This window comes from Panthera pardus, unplaced genomic scaffold (genome assembly GCF_024362965.1).
Source record: "Panthera pardus isolate Hobbes unplaced genomic scaffold, ASM2436296v1 HiC_scaffold_13, whole genome shotgun sequence".
NCBI lineage: Eukaryota > Metazoa > Chordata > Mammalia > Carnivora > Felidae > Panthera > Panthera pardus.
Genome location: NW_026526688.1, coordinates 53,029,919 through 53,050,522, shown reverse-complemented (window position 1 = coordinate 53,050,522; position 20,604 = coordinate 53,029,919). Strand labels below are relative to the sequence as shown.

General features: G+C 51.9%; 1 protein-coding gene across 3 annotated transcripts; it reads left to right on the top strand.

The window, feature by feature from the left end:
- The first annotated feature begins 308 nt into the window (after positions 1-308).
- On the top strand, positions 309-19,670 carry CTSB (cathepsin B). 3 transcript variants are annotated; one of them, XM_019440956.2, is made up of 10 exons: positions 309-437; positions 12,374-12,524; positions 13,537-13,622; positions 14,399-14,513; positions 15,723-15,841; positions 16,653-16,738; positions 16,994-17,137; positions 17,661-17,777; positions 18,769-18,897; positions 19,391-19,670. In XM_019440956.2, the coding sequence occupies exons 2-10, from the start codon at positions 12,399-12,401 to the stop codon at positions 19,486-19,488; spliced, it is 1,020 nt and encodes a 339-aa protein (XP_019296501.1). In that variant the 5' UTR covers positions 309-437; positions 12,374-12,398; the 3' UTR covers positions 19,489-19,670. The 3 variants fall into 3 exon arrangements, with proteins under 3 accessions (XP_019296501.1, XP_019296502.1, XP_019296503.1); XM_019440957.2 differs by lacking the exon at positions 309-437 and adding an exon at positions 4,587-4,750; XM_019440958.2 differs by lacking the exons at positions 309-437; positions 12,374-12,524; positions 13,537-13,622; positions 15,723-15,841 and having other exon boundaries at positions 14,440-14,513.
- The last annotated feature ends 934 nt before the right edge of the window (positions 19,671-20,604 follow it).

The window sequence follows — 20,604 nt, the reverse complement described above, 5'->3', positions numbered from 1 at the left end:
TGCTTTCAGGCTCCGGCGGCCCCTGGGGAGTTTCTCCCGGCTGGATGGAGGCCCTTAGGGACACCGGCATCTCCCCTCGGCTCCCCACCGGCCCCCATCCGTAAGCTCCCCCTACCCACCAGCCGCGGGATCTCCCGGAGCCGTGTCGGGTGTAGGGTCCACTGGGGGGGGGGGGGGGGGGCGGAGACGGGGATGCTGGTGGCGGGCCGGGGTGGGGGAGGCGGTGGGGGAGCAGGCCGGGGTGGGGGAGGGGGTGGAGAGGCGGGCCCGGGGCTCGCAGCGGTCACGTGGCGAGTCAGCTGGGCGCGCAGGGCGTGGCGAGTCAGCCGGGCGCTGTAAATAGGCGCTGGGGCCGGCTCGGGGAAGCTCCGGCGGCGGCTTGGGCATCGGCACCCCAGCTCGCAGGCTGCAGGCCCAGGCTTTCGGCTGCGGAGTCGGTGAGTGCGGGCGGGCGGTGGAGACGCGGCGCCGGCGCGATGGAAGTGACCTTGGCGATGGGACGGGGACACCGGGTCCCTCTGCACCCCCGCCAGGCCCAGGCCGGGTCCCGAGATATCCCGGGGCGGGCGGGAAGTGGGGGGGGGGAACCCTCGGGCTGTCATAGCTGGGCGGGCAGGGATGGCAGCCCGCACACTTCTCAAAGTCCGTGAGGGGAGAGATGCAAAAAATCCCACGAGGGCAGCCTGGCACCCGCCCCAACTCCGGCCAGAAAGCAGGCACCCGCCGGCCCGTCCCCTAGGGCTGTGCTCGCGGCCCCGGGTCGGCTCAGCCAGACCTCATGATCCGCCCGGCTCTAGGGTCGAGCCTGGGGAGCAGCCCGGGCGGAGCTGGGGAGTTTGCGGGGGAGATCCGGGGGAGGAGCTTGCGGGGAAGCGCTTGGCCTGGGTTCTGGTGACTTTCCGGGTAGGATCTACCTCCCCAACCCCTTGTGAGCTTCTGGGCCTCAGTTTCCTCAGGAAATTGCTGATAAAATAGTGTCTCCCTGCAGGTGTTTTCTTGTTCCAAAGGGTTTGCTTGGGCAACTTTTCTGCACACGACCACACACGATTCCAGGGACCCCAGAAGATAGAAACCAGAACACGAGCCTGGAACTGGGTGGAGTCGGGTGGAGGCCACATGTTGAGCTAATTCAACCATGGAAGGGGACATTAAGCTGAGAGAAGGTTGGGAGACTGGGTGAAGGGCATGGGGGCTCCAGTCCACCTCTCCCTGGGAGGCTGGGGGTGGAGGGGAAGATGCCACTCCCTACTGCAGTGATGCGAAGGCGGTGCCTTCCACAGGCCAGGGTTGTGTGCAAGAGGAGAAAGCAGGCCAGAGTCTCTGGGGCATCACCTCTTCCCTCAGCTAGTGACCCTGGAGGCCTGGGCGAGGGAGTCGGAGGGTAGCAGCAGCCCGTCCTGGTAGATGTAAATTGGATTTGCCTTCTTAGTGGGCCTAGAACATTCTCTTCCACAGGCTGGAGGAGGCCAACAGGCTGGGGGGGGGGGGGAATGGGGACGGGGACAGGACAATTACTTAGGCCCACATCCTACCAGTCCCTCATCCCCAGTGGGAGGGGAGGAAGTGGGGTTCAAATGCAGATCTAGCTCCTTTTGTTACCTTGGGAAACAAATCCTCAAGTGCCTCCGCCAGAGGCAAACACAGCTGAGATACATGCGTTCAGTTGACTTTATAATAGATTCAGAACGATAAGAATGTGACAGGTGACGAGGCTTAGAAGGGTGTCTGTTTTAGTAAGGGCTGCTTTTCTGCCCTAACATCCTTAATTTAATGGAGAATTGTTTTCTGTTGGCACAGTTGATGGTGACCCAGAGCCCTTGAACTTATGGGAAAAGGGGACTGAGCCGCACCCTGCCCCCACCCCCCAGGCAGTGGCTTTCCCAAAGAACAACCCTGAAGGTGCCCTGGGGAAAGGTTCTGCTCAGATCTTTCTGGGCATCTGTCCCACAGCTGGGATACTGCCGCTCAGCAGTGGAAAGCTGTAGATCCCTTATCTGGGGGCTTCGAAGGCCAGTCCAGCCCTGGCTCTAGTAACTGCCCTGCTGTTGGGTCAGGACAACTCTGTTTCTGAACTGGTCAAGCGGTGAGGCCTTTTGGCTCCAGGATGAACCCGCCGGTGTGCTGCTGATTCCGCAGCTTGAGCTGAGGCCTTTTCTTCTAGACTGGCTCTTTCTTTTCCCAGTTACGGGACCTGGGAATTGGAGTAGGAAGCTGCACACATTTTAGGGATAAGAGATTTTGTGTTGCTATTGGCTGTTGGATTGAGAGGCAATGGAGAGCATATCCAGAGGAGCTGTCGAGCATCTGTCGGGTCATTTTCTTAAATGTGGTCATGACTTGTGGTTGTGTAGACTTTCCCTGTCATAGGGAGAGAAAAACTGAAGTATTTCAGAGGGAGGGCTCATGACATGACGTCTGCCGCCTATTTTAGATAGTTTCACATAAGGAAGGTGTTAAGGAAATGGGAATTTTTCTGGATCAAGAAGGATTGAAATTGGGCACTTTCGTAGGGTTCAGCCTCACCTGCAGAGAGATGGTGGGGGTTGACATGGTGATGAATCTAGGTGAGGCACATGCAGTATGTATTGTATATACGGGATAGACAGCAGTGTCTGCATCTGGTCCCATATATAGCGTCACCTCTTGGTTTAAGCTCAGCACACACTCCCGAGGCTGCCTAAGAAAGGGTGTGTGGGCGATAAAGCCTCCTTCCGTGGCTGTTAATTAATGTTCCTATTCCACCCTCGTTTGGATAGGGAAGGGGACCTAGGAACCAAATGCCATTATATATTTAGACTTCAACCAGTCTCATTTTTAACCTCAAGCCTCATGCCCACACCCTTCCCACAGCCCCTGCGGCCTCCAAGTCTCAGGCTTGTGTGGGGTTCCTAGGGTGAGTGCACTTCTTGGTTACAGCTCCCCTTTGAAGGAGGCAGGTTGCAACTTGTTGGCTCTGCAAATCCATTACCCACCGGGGCCTGCCTCTGATCTTCCTGGGAGACATCCTGGCTCCTGTCCGTTCTGTTCTTTAGAATTCTCCTGCACACTTTTTTTTTTTTTTTTTTTTTTGGTAATTTTAATACTTTGTATCAATCTGTGAACAATGTTATTAAAATTGATATTACTGTAGTTGTGCTGCGGTGTATCCCTTCCCGCTAGTGTTTGTGCGATTTATTTATGTTGATACATGAAGATCTAGTTCCTCTCCATGAAGATCTAGTTCCTCTCCAAAGCACGGAGTATTTACCAAGGTTACAGTTAGTTTTCACTTTTGCATTATTCACCATTGCACTACAGTAAACCCTCGGCATCTCAGGCACTTGCAAGAGTTTCTCGAGGGCAAGAGCAGGAGAAGTCGCATTAATTGCTGGGTCATAAGGTGTGTGTGCACTTCCGTTTTGCTAGATGCTGATAGCGCTGTCCAGTAAGTGTTATCACTATGTGTTACTAGCGGGGTTGAGAGTTCCTGTTCCTCATTTACCACCACTAGCTATCACCAGACTTTAATTTTTACCAAACTGATGGGCTTGAAATGGTGTCGCTGATTTAATTTTTATTTCCAGGAATTCAAATTAATTCCTTGCCCAAGAAACCATTGATCTAGTGAGGTTTTCTATTTTCGTTGTTGATCCCTGACAGTGTTTGTAGTTTTAATGTGTCTGTTAACAGCGAGAGCGTACTAAGGTTTCTCTACATCCTAACAGGTATCTGGACTTCTCTGTAATTAGGTAGCATTTTCTAATTTTTTTTTTTTTAACTTTCAGAATGCATGTGTGTTTAGGGTACTGTAGTTTGACGCTTCCCCTTTACAGATGAGAAAACTGAGGCTCCTGCAAGTTGGTGACATGACAGGGGTCACTAAAATAACTGAGGTGGAATTTCTCCTAGAGTTTGATCTCTTGCCAGTTGTCTGTCCCTACTCAGATATACTCCTCAGGGCTTGCTTGTTTTCTCAAGCACCAGTTTCCCTCACATGTGATAAAACAAAGGTTTCATACAAGACCAAAGGTCCCTTTCCAGCGTTACTGTCTTATGAATGCTGGACACCGAGAAAGATGCATGCCTACAGTCTTGACTGTTGTAATCTGTCTCCACCAGGCCAGTAACTCACTTTGGTCTGGTCATCAAGATAACCTAGTTACCAGGAAGGATGAGGGGAGGAGGGTGGGATAGATCCCACCAAAATAGGAAACCGATCCAGTGTAAGGCACCTAGATACTCTGCCAAAAGACCCAGCAGGGGCTGGGCTTCCCCATGACCCTCTGACCTGCTGACCTGGACTTGGGCAGGATGTGCTCACACATGTGTAAGTCACGCGGCTTCCAGGCTTGTGCAAGACCTGGGAAGGCCGTGCCAGCCAAAGGCCTCCGCCACTCCAGAGCGGAGGCCTTGTCACACATCAGCCGGGAGCCACCTTCTCAGTCACTTAACCTGGTTGGTGTTTGGGAGTGCTTTGTTCTGGTGGTCAAGAGAGCAGAATGAACCAGTGTTTGGGGACCCGTTGCTGCAAGTAGGGCGATCATAATTTTTCATCCCATTTTTTCATTTACTTCTGAGAGTAAAAAGAATGAGCCTGGGACATCAAGAGTTAACTGGCCTGTGACTAGAGAGATGTGTACTCCCCTCACTAGTGAGCCCACAGCCGTTTCCTGGTGGCAGTTCGTTATAAGGGCTGCCCGCTCCGAGCCAGGCTGCATGGAAGGCGCTTTCAAAAAGACCATCTCCTTACGTCTCCCAACAGCCTTGTGAGGTGAGTATGTTTTCCTGGAGCCTTGAGAGAAACCTGGATCAAGCAGAGAGGCAAGGCCTTTCTGTCACTTGTGTTTGGCACTGCCGAAGTCTTAGCCACCTCCGTACCCAGCCGGCAGAGAGATGTGATCTAGCCTGCAATCGAATTACGGAGCTGCTGTGCCCCTGCAGGCTGGGGAGGCACAGAACCCTAATCTCATTTAAATCTCCAAGGATTTCTGAAAGCTTTTGCAAAGCGGTCCTGAGGTCCTTCAGAATCCAGGCAGTATGTCCATGGGAGAAACAGAGACATGAGAATGCAGTGCCCCCTTTAGCATCTCAGCAAGTCACTATCAGGGCTGTGGAGCAAAGCTGGTGAGCAAAAGCTTCCAGAACTTTCTAGGACTTTGCCCAAACTCTCTTGGTTCTCAGCGATACAAGTTTTTTCAGCTGCTGAGGGCCTTCCTGGGGTCCATTGTTTTAAGCCTAAGGTAGTAATTCTCTTCTTCTGTTTGCAGGATGTGGGCTGCCATGGCCGATCTTAAGCGATGTTCCATCGTGGGCCGTGTAGCTAGATGGTTTCCAGGCCCTGTGGGAGACTAGCGTTGAGCAGGCCCGCCCTGCTCAACCTGGTGGGAATTAGTCACTGATTTTGGACAGATGGTTGGCAGGTGGGCTGCAAGGGAAGTACCTGTGAGTGGCCTAAACTGTTTAGGTGGGTGAGGCAGATGGGGCCTTCTCGCTGCTTCCCCTCGACCCTGCAGGGCTGTTAGCTGCACAGCTGGTGGCTGACTGCAGTGGACCCCCTTTCTGGGTCACCCAGGAGTTGCTTTGGGGCATTCAGCTGCAGAGCCTGGCTCTAGAGGACAGATTGCCAACTGCTGCCTGCTCACCCGCACAGCTTTAAGGAGACGGATGGCGACTAGGAGCCCTTTTTGTTGTGTTATTTTTAATTTAAAGATCGTAAGCCATGAAGTAGTTGACCGTGTTTCCATCAGGAGCAAAGACATGAAACACGAAAGACACATCAAGGCTGTGATTCAGACTCAAAGGCAAGGTCCGAGCGTATCTGAGATGAAGGCACGTTGTGTCAGCATCACAGCCGCTCCAACGCTGAGGTGTGACTGGGCAAGTTGAAGTCAGAGGAAATGAAGAGCTGTCTGGTTTCGATGTGTAGGTGTACCGAAGCGGTCGAAACTTCAGGAACAACCGTCCGTGGTGACGGCAGGAGGCAAGATAAGTCTTTGTGGGAGAGAAAGAAGCTTGACGAAGTTCTCTAGCAAGGTGCCACTCAGTCTTCATATCCCTCCTGCCTGTCCACCTTCCCCCTAATCTGTAGCCAAGGTACAACTTTAGTTTGTGACTGTTGGTAAAATCTAGGCGCACTCAGTTTTTGATTCTTTAGAGCCCACTGCGCAAGAGGTTGGCAGTATACGAACAGCAGCGGTGGTCAGGCACGAGCCACGTATGGGAAGGAAGGCGTGCTAGGCACGCGTTCCTCCTCTGTGTGGCCACAAGATGGCCGCTGGCTTACGTGGAAATTGCAGACCTGTCTCCTTAGATTCAGTACAGATTTCGAATCCAGTCTACCTGAGGGGCTCTACAGTCACATGAGAAAGCTTTTTTAAAAATCAAGCTTGGTGACAGTCCAAACTGATTGCATGTCCTTAGGGATATCAGGACTCTCAGCCTTCTGTGACTTGGCATCAGCTCCTCTCCTGTGTTTATTCCAGCACCTTCCAGAGTCCCAAGGTCTGCATTAGTCCCAGGAATGGCTTCAAAGGAGTCTGGGGAATGGTTCTGCTATAAGAGGGTGGGGGATCAGCTGGCCCCAGGCCCCTCTGTGCCCATGTCGACATTCTATAGACCCTCAGTGGGATGTGCTTTCATGTAAACCGTTAAGTGCTGCAGGGTTTGGAGAGGAAAGAAATGTGAGAGTCTGCCCTTTTTCAGCCGGAGTTTGTCTTGGCAAAATGGCAGAGGGGTGTAGTGGAACCCCAGGTCTACCCAGGAGGACCAGCTGACCCGGGGCTAGAAGCACCATCTGCCCGCAGCTGTTCCCTCCACCAGCCCACGCCCTGAGAGGGAGTCTGGTGACTTGGAAGTGCTTATCCACTTCGGGCCCCTCTTTTCTCACAGAATAAGGACTTGCTGTTCGTTCTCTGCTGTAATTAAAAAAAAAAAAGACCACAGAACTGAGAAATTAAAAGGGAAGTATTTGCCCAAAAGAGGGGAAGTGAGAGCTGGCTCTGTTTCATGCGAAGGCCAGGGAACCCATGACCAACATGTTAACAAGCTTATTTTATTTATTTATGTTTTAATTTTGTTTTAATGTTTATTTTTGAGAGAGAGAGAGAGAGAGAATGAGTGGGGGAGGGTCAGAGAGAGGGGGAGACACAGAATCCGAAGCAGGCTCCAGGCTCCCAGCTGTCAGCACAGAGCCCGACGTTAACAAGCTTATTTTAACCATTTGCACATAGGTTGTCCAGTGTGCATGATTTGTGTGGATGCAGAGAGAGATGCCTGGCGCTCACTGAAGTCAAATCGCCACTGCTCTCAGGACATCTGTGTCCCCTTTAAGGAGGAGAAAGTTGACTTAATGTTCTTTGGGCTCAACAGTCTCCAGACTCTCAAAATGGAAACCCACTTGGAGGTTCATTGAGGTTAAAACCTCCTTTTAATTCAGACTCTTTGTGATAGAGGGGTATTGTGGACAGGTTTGGAGTGAACCGGAATTCTCTGGCACAGGCTAGAAGTAGGGGGAAGAAGGGAAGACGGAGGAGGGAAGGAAGCAGGGCAGTGAGTTGGACCTGGGCATTAAGCGTGCCCACGTGAGCAGCCCTTTATTGCTTTCTTACTGTAGAGCAGGTGCTGTACCAGGGGCTTCTGCCCACCCTCATGACACTCTTGATTTCCACCTGGAGCAATGAATGGTCATTAGCCCCGTCTTACAGGTGGCGAAACTGAGGCTCAGTACAGGTTGGTACTCAAGGGTGCACAGTTAGTAAGTGGAAGATCTGAATCCAGGTCTCCTGACTCCAAGCCCCGTGCTCCTCCGCCCCACAGGCTACCGCAGCTATTAACCACTTCAACCCCGACTTTCCGCCAAATGCCACAGCGCTGTGCCTGGAGGGCTGGGCTGAAAAGAGGAGTTTCCCAAGTGCTCAGTCCTAGTGGGGCTGGGAATCTGGTTCAAGATGAGCTCCCGCCCTCCAGACTCACATCTCTGAAGTTCACTGGGGCCCCTGGTTCTTCCTGACACAGGGTTGTGAGTAGGGAGAATGAAGTTAACAGGAAATTTGGAGGAGGGCCTGTGGAACCAAAAGAAAAGGGCAACTGCACCAAAGCGTCACATCTGGGGGGCCTGGCAGACCTCAGGAATTGGGCCCGAGTATGGCCATGGCAGCCGTCAGTGCAGGAACTGAGAACCGTCCGATAAATGGGTCGTGGCTGTGGTCTCTGCCACCAGAAAAACCAGAGGAATCTTGTGTAAAGTCCAAGCTACCATGGAATTGCTCCCATTCTCCACTTGCCTATGATGTAATATCTCAGCAGATGGCTAAGCCCCGGGGGCCACCTGGAGACATATAGGGAGCATTCACCTGGGCCTGGCTCAGGACCCAGCCACGTTCCCGTCACCCCTGCCTGACAGGTCACAGTGAAAGCCGAGGATAGGGTGTGATTCTGATGGGCTCTTCAGCCAGGTCTCAACCTGCTGGCATGGGTCTCAATGCCCACATGCCCAGAGTGTATACTCCAGTGTTTGTGTGCCAGGTTCTTACATCTGGGGAAAATGTGAAGGTACTGGCTGTAATTCAGAGGGTGCCGTGAAAAAGAAAGGAATCTGACTGCTTTGCTTCTTTGCCCAAAAGTTCTAAAAGAGACCTCAGGGGCGCCTGGGTGGCTCAGTCGGTTAAGCATCCGTCTCTTGATTTTGGCTCAGGTCGTGATCTTGAGGTTGGTGTGTCTGAGCCTCGCATCAGGCTCTGAACTGATGGCATGGAGCCTGCTTGCGATTCTCTCTCTCCCTCTCTCTCTTTTTCAAATTAAACTTAAAAAAAAAAAAAAATTAAAAAAGACCTCAGCTCCCTTGCCCCTTCCGCCATGTGAGGACATAGACATTCACCTAACAGTTGGAGGTCACGTGGGTCCCTGATGTGGTCTGGTGAACACCAGCCTCCCTGTGAGTCACTGGAAAGAAGGTGTTCTGTGTTTTGAGCAGAAAGTCACTAGGGAGAAGGCCTCACTATTGACTGGAAATCAACTGGAAGTGCCTTTGGGCTCAGGGGTTTTGGTAGCTCTGGCTACTCTTCCTAAAAGACCAAAACTTTGAATATAATATGTTAATTTAATTTAAAAAAAAAGAGGGGGTTAGTGGAAAATAAATCTCCCCGCCACAGATATTGCTTTCATATGTTTTTCCTTATGTTTTACATGTGGTAACAGTAATGTGAATGTATATTGCTTCATGATCTCACACGCTTACCATGACTCACCGGCTGCCTGCCTTTTTCCACTTACGGGTATCTTGGGCTTATTTGCTTATCAGTACAATGTGATTCTCGCTTCAGCTAGTTCCTATCTTAATGGTTACTTTGTATTCTATTAATCATTTACTGTAACTTCACAGTTGTGGTTAGTAGACACTTGCTTTGTTTCTGGTCTTCTGTGATACAAAGAATATTCAGTAAACATCTGTATACCTATATCTGTGAATTTGAAGCTCGTAGGATACATTTCTGAATGTCAAATTGTTGAGTCAAAGCGTGTGCAGATCGCCAAATTAATAGAAATGGTCGGGGGGGGGGGGGGTGGGGAGGCGCCTGGGTGGTATCGCTTAAGCATTGACTTGGGCTCAGGTCATGATCTCACGGCTCATGAGTTCGAGGGCCGCTTCGGGCTCTGTGCTGACAGTTTAGAGCCTGGAGTCTGCCTTGGATTCTCTGTCTCCCCTTCTCTGTGTCCCTCTCCTGCTCATGCTCTCTCTCTCAAAAATAAATAAACATTTAAAAAAAACAAAAAGCCAGGCCATCGTCTCCATGGGGTTCATAAGCGCAGCACCTCTGCCTCCCCACACCTAATCCACCCCCCAGGAGCTGTCCAGCTGTCTGCCTTTGCTAGTCCTTAATTTTATCTGTACCTCCCTGTGGTAGAGCATCTTTTAATATCTGCTGGCCATTTGTAGTTCTTTTTCCTATACTTCATTGTGTGTGTCCATTTGCCACTTTTTTTATTCTGCTTTTTCAGGTTTTTTTTCAAGTTTACTAAGTTTTTTATTTTGTGAGAGACAGAAGCAGAGAAGGAGGGGGAGAGAGGAAGCATGAGCGGGATAGGGGCAGAGAGAGGGAGAGACAGAATCCCCGCGTGGAGCCCAACATGGGGCTCAAACCCACGAACCATGAGATCATGACTTGAGCTGAAGTCAGAGTCAGATGCTCAACCGACTGAGCCACCCCTGTTTTTATTCAGATTTTTAGGCGCCTTTTGCATATTAAGGAAATGAAGCTTTGCGTATATGTAAGTACTATTTTGTAGTTGGTCACTTTTTATTTTGTTTTCTAGAAGAGTGGCTTTATTTTTACGTAAGCAAGCCTTGTCCCTTGGTTTTACGTCAGTCTTAAGTATCTTACTCTGATAATAGGTTGTTTAAACTGCGTTTATTTTCTTCATACAGTTTCTGTTTTAATTCAAGAACTTTGTTCCGTGTAGCGCTTCTCGTGTGTGAGAAACCAAGTGTAAACGTTCAGCCTTACTATTTTTTCCAAGATGCAGATGTGCAAGCACCATTTATGACACGTGCTGTTTCCTCACCCACCTATACCACATACGCTGAGCACCCACACATAGGAGATGCTTCTGAATGGTCTGTTTTGTTGACCAGACTGTTCCCAGGCAGGAGTCACCCAGGGTTTTATTATATACCGACTATCTCAGAAAGCAAGCCTCCATCAGTGCTCTTTTCCAGAATCGTTTGCTGCCATCATAGTTATTCGTTGGGATGAATTGTTGCTGAGGCAGCCATCAAGTTTAAATCTTCCCTCGGACGTACTTCACTGTGGGAGGTGGCATGTTCAGTGCATCTTCCTGTAACCCCATGACCCCGGAGGAGATGGGTCATTCTGGAAGCCCCAGAGGTCAGGGACAGGAAATCCTCCCCCTCTCTCCACCGCCGCCACTCCCCACTGTGTGGGCATCTCACAAGGCCCCATGGTGCTGTGACACCCAGAAGAGCATTTCTTGCTTTCATTAGAGCTGCTTGCCTAAGAGCGTGATTCAGAGGTCGAGCGGGAAACTGCCCGTCTCCTGACTTGCAAGCCAGTCCAAGATCTAAGGACTGTGATTGTAATGGGATGATTTCCCTTCTCAGGAGCTCCCGCTTTGAACCAGGAAACAGAGCCCTTGGCTGACTGGAAAAACCAGAGAAAAATCTCAGACTTGTGCCACTGGCCAAACCAGCCCTGCTTCCCTGGTTCTGCTGAGTTTGGCACACGCTGGGCTTGGCTCGCTTGTGTTTTGCTTGTTCTATATCCAGAATGTGGCTCATGAAATGTATTTTCTTTTGTAGTTTTCTTTTCTCATTGGGCCTCTACTTGGGACCTAATCTCAGAGGCTGTTGACTCTTTCAGAGCACTGACTTGGAAAAAAGTCTCCAGGACTTGGTTCTACAGACCCATGGAGAGGCAGTTTGGCAATAGTAGGGAGGGCACTGAACTCAATTTAGCCTTAGTATCTGCGTTCACTGATTTGTTTCGTGGAGTCACCGATCCTGCTTTGTGGCCTGGGCCCCGGGGTTATGACAGGCAGCGGGTCAGTGCGCGCCCCATCCTCTCAGCTCCCAAGATAGCCACAGACCATCCAGGGAACAGCAGTGACTCAGACACAGCTTGAGGACAGCCCCTGAGACCCAGGCCACATGCATCACCAGGACGCAGCTGCAAAAGGGCCTCGCCGCTTGCAATGCAGCCATGTGTTTTTCTCTGTCCTGTCTCCCAGGCATCTGGAGGAGAAGCAAATACAGTCCGTCTTAGCCCGTGGGCTGCTATGACACATACTGCACGATGGGTGGCTTCTGAACGGAAATTTGTTTCTTGGTTCTGGATGATGGGGGGATGTCTGAGGTCAGGGTTCCAGGATGGTCAGATGAGGGCCCTCTTCCAGGTCACCACACTTCTTGTGGAGTCCTCACATGGCCGAAGGGAAAGGGAGCTCTCTGGGGTGTCTTATAAGAAACTAGTTCCATCACAAGGGTTCCATCCTCCTGACTGATCACCCCCCACAGGCTCCACCTCGTAATCCCACCACATTGGGGTTAGGATTTCACCATGAGTTTGGGGGCCTGGGGGGCACGGACGTTCAGTCCACGGCACGGCCCTGTGATGTGGGCATAGGTTGGGATTTTGATGATACGAGGCCTGGGAGCCCATGGGCCTTGAGGGCTCTCTGCCACCACACCCAAGCTTTCCAGGAGAGGACACTGAGGAACAGAAGGGGGCAGAGATGGCAGAGCCGGGAAGGGGACGTGGGTGTTTTGACTACTGGGTTGTTTCTGGCCCTGGAAACATGCCATCAGAGATGGCACCCTTGTGTATGTTAAACACTTGAACTGAAAGAAGTGTCCTGATGTCTTGTGTGTTTTCTTTTCTAGGTGACTCTAAGATCCAGCATCCAAAATGTGGCAGCTCCTGGCCACTCTTAGCTGCCTGGTGGTGCTGACCAATGCCCAGAGCAGACCGCCTCTCCAGCTCCTGTCGGATGAGCTGGTCGACTATGTTAACAAGCGTAACACTACATGGAAGGTGGGCTGTGGGGACTTCTGTGCATGTCCCTTTTGGGGATCGGTCTGTGCATTCTGACTCCCAAGGGAGGTGGCTGCAGCTGTGGTCCACAGGACACTCTGTCCTGGACAGTTGGTCTGATTGAGAGTCCTGGCCACTCAGGCCCATGCCTACCTGCTCCCTTCCCTCTGTGTGTGTGTGTGTGTGTGTGTGTGTGTGTGTGTGTGTGTGCGCGCGCGCGGGTGCACCCATAGAAGTGCACTGGGTGATAAACGAGCTTTGGAAGGGTTCACAATCAGGAAGACCCTGAACCCCACCGTGGTAGGTGTTAGTGCTCATCAGTAGTGGCAGCACCTCGATTCTGGCCGGTCCGCAGCCCTGGGGCTGCAGGAATTAAGAAATGAGGAATAAGCCACGTTCAGGGCTGCAGAGCGTCTCTCTTGACATCGGTAAATGTAGCAGATCAGAGGAGACACCCACTGGCCTCGGAGCTGTGCGCTGCCCATGTGGCTCGCTCTGGGCTGGTCGTGGCCTGCTCGCAGGGTACCTGTCTTGTCCTTTCAGGCTGCTGTAACAAAATACCACAGACTGGGTGGCTTATAAATAGAAAAGTATTGCTTGTGGTTCTGGAGGCTGGAAGTACAATTTCAGGGCGCCAGCATGATTGGGCTCTAGGGAGGGCACTGTTATGTTGCAGATGGGTGACTGCTCATTGTGTCCTCGCTTAATGGGAGGGGCAGGCCAGCTCTCTGAGGTCTCCTTTATAAGGACACTAATCTCATTCATGAAGTCTCCACCCTCATGACCTAATCATCTCCCGAAGGCCTCACTTCCAGGTGCCATCAAGGGTTAGGTTTCACCATGAATTTGGGGACACGTGTTCTCTAAGAGGGCCCCACCCCCCTTGCTCTGCTGAGCTGGATGGGAGCCCTGGCCTTGTCAGGCGTTGCATGTGGGCGGTGTGCATACTTCCATCCACCCGCATCCCTAGACACCCCCTCTGTTAACTGCTGTGGGCGGGGCTCTCTTCCAGGCTGGACACAACTTCTACCATGTGGAGCCGAGCTACCTGAGGAGGCTGTGTGGCACCATCCTGGGTGGGCCCAAGTTGCCCCAGAGGTGAGTGCCTGCTCCCTGGGGGATAGATACTCTGTTGCACCTGCCCCGCTGCCATGGGAACTGCAGGTGTGTGTTTGGCACAGCGGGAAGGAGGGAAGAAAGGAGGCCTTGGCACCCACAGGTCTCCCCCTCCCAGAGCCGCAAGGACGCCACCTGACAGGGCTCAGCCCCCGGTGCCCGTGTTTTGTGCTGCTGCAGGTGTCTCAGGGCCCCAGTGGAAAAGGCCCCAGGTCTGGTTCTGCATGACCGGGATGGACCCAGTCTTAAATGGTTTAAGGAGAATTTTAAAAAAGTCATACGATCTCCATTAATGTTCCATTTTTTTCTAGAGAACTCTGCAGTGGGCATTTTCATGTAGACATTACTCTTGTAAGAAGCATTAGAAATCTCTGACAACACAGATGGAATAGCTATGAGACTTAACACGGTGGTGAAGATACTAAAATTGATGCAAGGACCCTGGGCAGACCCTGTGCGGGGCGGGTTAGGGGAGGGCGAAACACAGTTATGTGGACTTTGTGGCCAAAACTCTTGAAAGATACCCCAGAAAATAAGACTGGAAAACAGCATAGGGAATGAGAAGCTGTGTTGAGCAGTAGAATTCCTGGTTTGGTTCTACAGAATTCCCAGGGGACAGCCCTGCAGCCATCATCTTGGGCTTGTCTCCCTTGTGTCTCCTTGCCAGGCGGTGCCCTGGCCCGAAGTCACTGGCCTCTTTAGGGGTGGGGGTGGTTTGTGACATTCGAGCTTGTCACGAAAGCCTTCCTTTTATCTAGAGTTTCGTTTGCCGAGGACATGGTTCTGCCTGAAAACTTCGATGCCCGGGAACACTGGTCTAACTGCCCAACCATCAAAGAGATCCGAGACCAGGGTTCCTGTGGTTCCTGCTGGGTGAGAGGGGCTGGAGTGAGGCGGGGGGACAGCTGTCAGATCAGCTGTGACTAGGCAAGTTATGGGAACTTGCTGAGCCTTCGTTTCTGTCAACATAAAAATTATAAAGATCTGTGGTGGAAGAATAGATAGATAGATAGATACACAAAGTGCCCTGGGTGGCCCGTGTGTGTGCTGTGAGGCTGTCTATTTTTCTGTTTGATGCGCTGTCCCAGGCCATCAGCAAGCACCATTAGACTCCTACTCTGCTTCGTGGAGAAACATCCATCTCTGTCAATGAGCTGTCTTAATTTTGTTTAACTGTGGTAAAGTGCACGTGGTATATTAACCATCTTAGGCATTTTTGGTCGGCAATTTTTTTTAACGTTTATTCATTTTTGAGAGACACAGACAGAGCACAAGCCAGCAAGGGGCAGAGAGACAGAGTCCAAAGCAGGTTCCAGGCACTGAGCCATCAGCACAGAGCCTGAGCTGGGGCTCAAAACATGAACTGTGAGATCATGACCTGAGCTACCTTAGCCATTTTTTTAATTAAAAAATTTTTTCTTTTAATCATTTATTTTTTAGAGAGAGAGAGTGCGAGCAGGGGAGGGGCAGAGAGAGAGGGAGACATAGAATCTGAAGCAGGCTCCAGGCTCTGAGCTGTCAGCACAGAGCCCAATGTGGGGCTTAAACTCACGGACTGCGAGATCATGACCTGAGCTGAAGCAGATGCTTAACTGAGCCACCCAGGCGCCCCTATCCTAGCCATTTTTAAGTGTACTGTTCACTGGCGTTAAGTACATTCACATTATTGTGAACGCATCACCATCGTCCATCCATAGAACTCTTGTCATCTGTAAGCGTGGAAATTAAACACTGCCCCTCCGTTCCCTGCCCCCCAACAACCACCCCTCTACTTTCTGTCTCTTACTGACCAGCCTAGATACCTTGTATTAGTGAAATCATACAGTATTTGTCCTTTGTGTGAGCTGTTTTTTCTGTTAACAGAAACCACATTTTAGAAATGAGCTGAGTGACCAGATAGAGATGTGGGGTGGATGGGTCTCCTAACTTTAAAGACCAGCTTGAGCACCAAGACCCTCACTGACCTTGGGAGAGACTAGTCAGCAAGGTCTGAGCCTCCTGCTGTGGTCCTCTAACGCAGTGGCCGGTGGGGCCCACAGTCCAGGAGTGGGGCTCACCTGCGTGGGGCTTGTTTTCCTGCAGGCATTTGGGGCTGTGGAAGCCATTTCTGACCGGATCTGCATCCTCACCAATGGCCACGTCAATGTGGAGGTGTCCGCCGAGGACATGCTCACCTGCTGTGGTGACCAGTGTGGGGATGGGTGAGTCTGAAGCAGCATCCTCCACTGTGGGAGCCGGGCCCCTGGGAATGGCACTGGGAGCCCCCAGGCCGAGGCCTCCTGGACGGCGGCTGAGGGCTCCCTGAGGACAGGAGTGTTACTTCCAGGTCAGATAACAGTCCTTTGCTGGGACATCTTGGGGACCTGGGGAGTCCAGAAGCAGGCCTGGCGTGACTGCTCTTTTCTGGGAGCCGCCTAAGACCAGGCTGACCCCACAGTGCTGGGTGTGGGTGGTGGGGTCCAGGCACAACACAGATGGTCTTGGAATATGTGATTAAGTTTCAGATCTCAGGCCTGGTTTTTGTCGTCTTTGTTCCCTCTTCTTGCTGAAGGAAATGTAATAGCCTTGGGGTCTTTTTTCTGTAATTAAGAATGATGGGTGCCTGCCTTTTTGCCAGCTCTGGCCTTGGTTTTATAACGTGGTTCTCAGATGTGGCTGCAGATTAGAAATACCTGGGAGTTTAAAAAACAGTGCCAAGGCCTCACCTCACACCAGTCCTTGGCCTTCGCATTTTCTGTATTAAAACACCAGGGAATTGCAATGTGCATTCCGTGTTCCGGGAAGGACACAGCCTGGTTTGGGGTAGACAGGAAGAAGAGAGTCGTTCCGACTTGTTGAGGATGGTGGTGGTGATTCCCTGGAAGAAGTGACTAGCCAAGGAGGGGATGAAGTGGGGTTGGCTGGGACCCAGGAGAGCTGCTGGGCCAGTTGCAACCCTGGGGCCCCAGGCAGTGGTCTGGGAGCAGCTACAACTTCTCTCACAGTGAATTTAATGAATGGCTCTTTTCTCAGCTGTAATGGGGGCTTTCCTGCCGAAGCTTGGAACTTCTGGACAAAACAAGGCCTGGTTTCTGGTGGCCTCTATGATTCCCATGTAGGTGAGTGTCTGCCATCAGCGTGTATCTGGCTAGATGGATTTTATATCAAAGAACAATAACAGGCTCATTGTGCATTACAAAGTGACGGTTGAGGGTGGAGGGCAGGAGGATGGAGAAGAAGGCAGAGTTAGCACAGTGTGGGGAGTGCTGTGTATTTGACCTACTGCTCCTGTCGCCCCAGCTCTGCCCTCTGCTTCAAGGGGCTTCTGAAGAAGCTGTCAGCTGACACCCTCCTTTCCACTTGGTCCCCCCCAGGCTGCAGACCCTACTCCATCCCTCCCTGTGAGCACCACGTGAATGGCTCCCGGCCCCCATGCACAGGAGAGGGGGACACCCCCAAGTGCAGCAAGATCTGTGAGCCCGGCTACACCCCATCCTACAAAGAAGACAAGCACTACGGTAAGGTGGGGCCTGGGCTACTACCCAGCACCCCGGGCCCGGGGACCTGCCGACACCCTTCCCAGGCCGGAGAAAGGGAGAGGCCAGGGCAAGTGAGTCTGAGTCAGGAACGCAGGATGGAGAAAGGAAAGTTATGAAGGACTCTCCTGTCAGAGGGAGCAGCATGCTGCATTTCTGCATGTCTCCACCCTGAATTTGGCCTCAGGATTCCTGTTGTTTGAGAGTCACAGACCCTCTGAGTGGGGAGGGACCAGACCCCTCGCTTTACAGAGGAGTAATCTGGCCGAGAATCTTTCTGGGTGCCACTCTACCCTTCTTCCAGGGTCTCCTGCTCACTGCCCCTCCCGATACAGAGCTCTGCTCTCCCACTTCTTGGCTTCTGGGTCCAATGCCATCATTCTCCCCTGCAGAAGCCTTCCCTGACCCCCTGGGCTGGGCGAATCCCCCTTTAAGTCAGTGCATAGTTGACTGAGGGAACCGTGGGAAGCACGCCTCACCCCCACTCGGCTGATTCATTTGCCAGGATGCAATTCCTACAGCGTGTCCAACAATGAGAAAGAGATCATGGCGGAGATCTACAAAAATGGCCCTGTAGAGGCGGCCTTCTCTGTGTTTTCGGACTTCTTGCTGTACAAGTCTGGTATGTGTTGGCCCCTCTGATGACAGTGGGAGCAGAGGAGGTCTGGGTTCCGGGGGACCACCAGGACTCTATCAAGGAAGAAGACCTCATTTTGTCCTGGCCACGTCCCAGATCATGCCTCACATTCAGTGGATGAGAAGACAGGAAGCACCTGGCCATGTGGGAGGCTGTGGGGATTCACCCGGGGCATGAGGACAGCCCCTGGCCCAAGAGCCCTCTTAGAAACCCCCCATTCTAGATGAACGGTCTATAGCTGACCACTTTGGTCTCATTTACATTGTGCCAGATGGAAAACTTCAAACCTCTCAACTTTTATGAAACCTCATTGGATAAAGATGATCCTGGCAAGGAAAAAGTTATAAAGCTGGCAGTTTTTAACAGTCCCCACCCATATTACAAAAGGATGCATTTTCATTTGACAAAGTGATTCACCAATGAGGGGATGGCCTGCTTGACAGGCCCATGGGCACCTCCGCCTGTATCTTTCTTCATCCATCAGTGCTCGCCGCCACCGATCCAGCCTGTCTCCTACTTCTCCTCTGCGTGTATCCCAGGGCAGCAGTTAAAACTCTTTTAAGTTTTACAGAACCCTTTTGACAAATAAACCCTTACGTGGAGTCCCAGTATGTAGAACAGATAACTGGTTTGTTAACATTCCATTTTTTCCTTAAATTAGAATTTGTAACTTTAGTTTTAAAGGTGACCAAGAAGCGTATTTTGTTGGGACCCCCATTTTAATATTTTTTCAACATATTTGAGTGTTGGGCTTTCAAAAACCTATTTAAATACTTCCCGAACGTTGTGGGAGCCCCTGGAGCCTTCTGGGAGAACACCAGGCCTCTTGTACTGCCCTGTTTGCAAGCAGTTCTTTGGGAGGGCTCGTTGGGCCCTCTGGACCCCATTTGTCCTGACAGGTAGCTGGCTGAGGTGCAGGGATGCCGTGGGAAATGGGGCATCAGCCTGGTCTCCACCTGAATGGGCTTTCCCTTAGGCGTGTACCAGCACGTCACCGGAGAAATGATGGGAGGCCATGCTGTCCGCATCCTGGGCTGGGGCGTGGAGAATGACACACCTTACTGGCTGGTTGGCAACTCCTGGAACACTGACTGGGGCGACAATGGTGAGTGGCAGCCCTCTTCCTGCTAAGAGGGTGTGGTGAGCCAGGACGTAGTGGTCCTCTTGTCCTCTTCTGCTCTACCTGCTGCACAGCTCCTAACACTAGGCCCGGGGCTCAGCTGTGAGCCTCCAGGTTTCTGGGTGCTAGTGAGCTGGGGGTTCCCTTGCCATAAGGGTAGACTCTGATCCTGAGAGGGTGGTGTGAAGCAGGTGACAGCTTCAGGTCGCTGGTGCCCGCACAGTTCCCCCATCGCCCCAGGCGCAGAGCCGGTTTATGTGGGGTCCACTGGAAGTGGTGTCCAGAGGCCTCACGACGTGGTGCCAGGCTCCTGGGCAAACAGTAGACATCGATAGGGCACCTCGATGCCGATTTGATGCTTGCTTTAGGGCTGGGTTGGGGTCTGCCGCTCCTAGGTGTTTCTGGGGTGAGTCTGAGTATGTTGACAAGGACCAAAACCCAAGGCACACTTTAAAGGCATATTACTTTTGCTTTCCAGGCTTCTTTAAAATCCTCCGGGGACGGGATCACTGTGGAATCGAATCGGAAGTTGTGGCTGGAATCCCATGCACTGAGCAGTACTGGAAAAGGATCTAATCTGCTATGGCACTGGTCTTGCCAGCCCCGGGGCAGTTTTTCCCTAAATCGAGCCAATTGGGCTGGTAATGGAGGGTAGGAATGTCTTTTATTCTTTGCATTCAGTTGAGATACAAGAGGTTTTGGACAGGGCCTGAAGGATTGGGCCAAACCTCGTGTCTACCGTCAGACTGTCTTCCAAGGAGACACATCCGAAGCCTGCCACCTTCCGGCCCGTTCAGTGGACCTGCTGTCACAGTGCACACTTAGCCCACGTCAGCGCCCGCTGCAGGCACGGCGAGGCCTCCCCCGTAGACTAGTGCTGCGCGTAGTGCCTGCTGCTCCGACTCCTGCGGCCGCCACCTCCACGCCGCCCCCCGACCCCCCTGCTCCCCTGGTGAACCCCCTGGTGCTCCCGCGTGCACCAGGGAGCGAGACAAACATCCACATGGGCCTGTAGGCTTTCCACAGGAATAGGAAGTGGAGTTCCTCACAAGACAGATTGCCACCAGCGGCAGTACTTCTGAGCGAGGAACTTTCTAGATTTGGAATAAGTTGAGGAGGAAAATAGTGCGGCAGCTCTCTGGAGAAAGCTGTTCTCCCAGGGCCCTGCATCCCTTGAGCTTTGCAGTGCTGCACCCCCTCTCTGGTCTTCTCCGTGGCATGGCTCCTTTTTAAATAGGGGTTTTTAATTTTTTTGTGCACCTCAGCTGGTCATACGGACGAACGAGGAAACTTTTTGGAAGAGCTGGCCTGCTTCACAGGCTGTCTCCTTACAACAAAACCGGGTGGTCGTGAGCAAACAGGCCTATCAGCCTGACACAGTGGAGCTCGTTTGGGAGAAGCCAGCTTTAACCATTTAAAAAATCACTGCTTCACTCTGTTAATTTAACGAGGAAAGGAATGACGGTGCCAATAAAAGTTTGCTCCCTTAACGCGAAGCCTTGTGTTCTGGTGGGGATCCCGCTGTCTGTAGACTCGGAGCTGCTGTCTGTCCTTATCTCGTGGAATCAACATTTTCCTGCATCTGGGGGGTCCTTGAAACTCTAACCGGGGGTCTCTTGCCTCAATTAGGGGGAACTAAATAAATGCCTACTTTAACTCCTCGCTGCCCCAGCCGCACTTTCAAACCAGTTT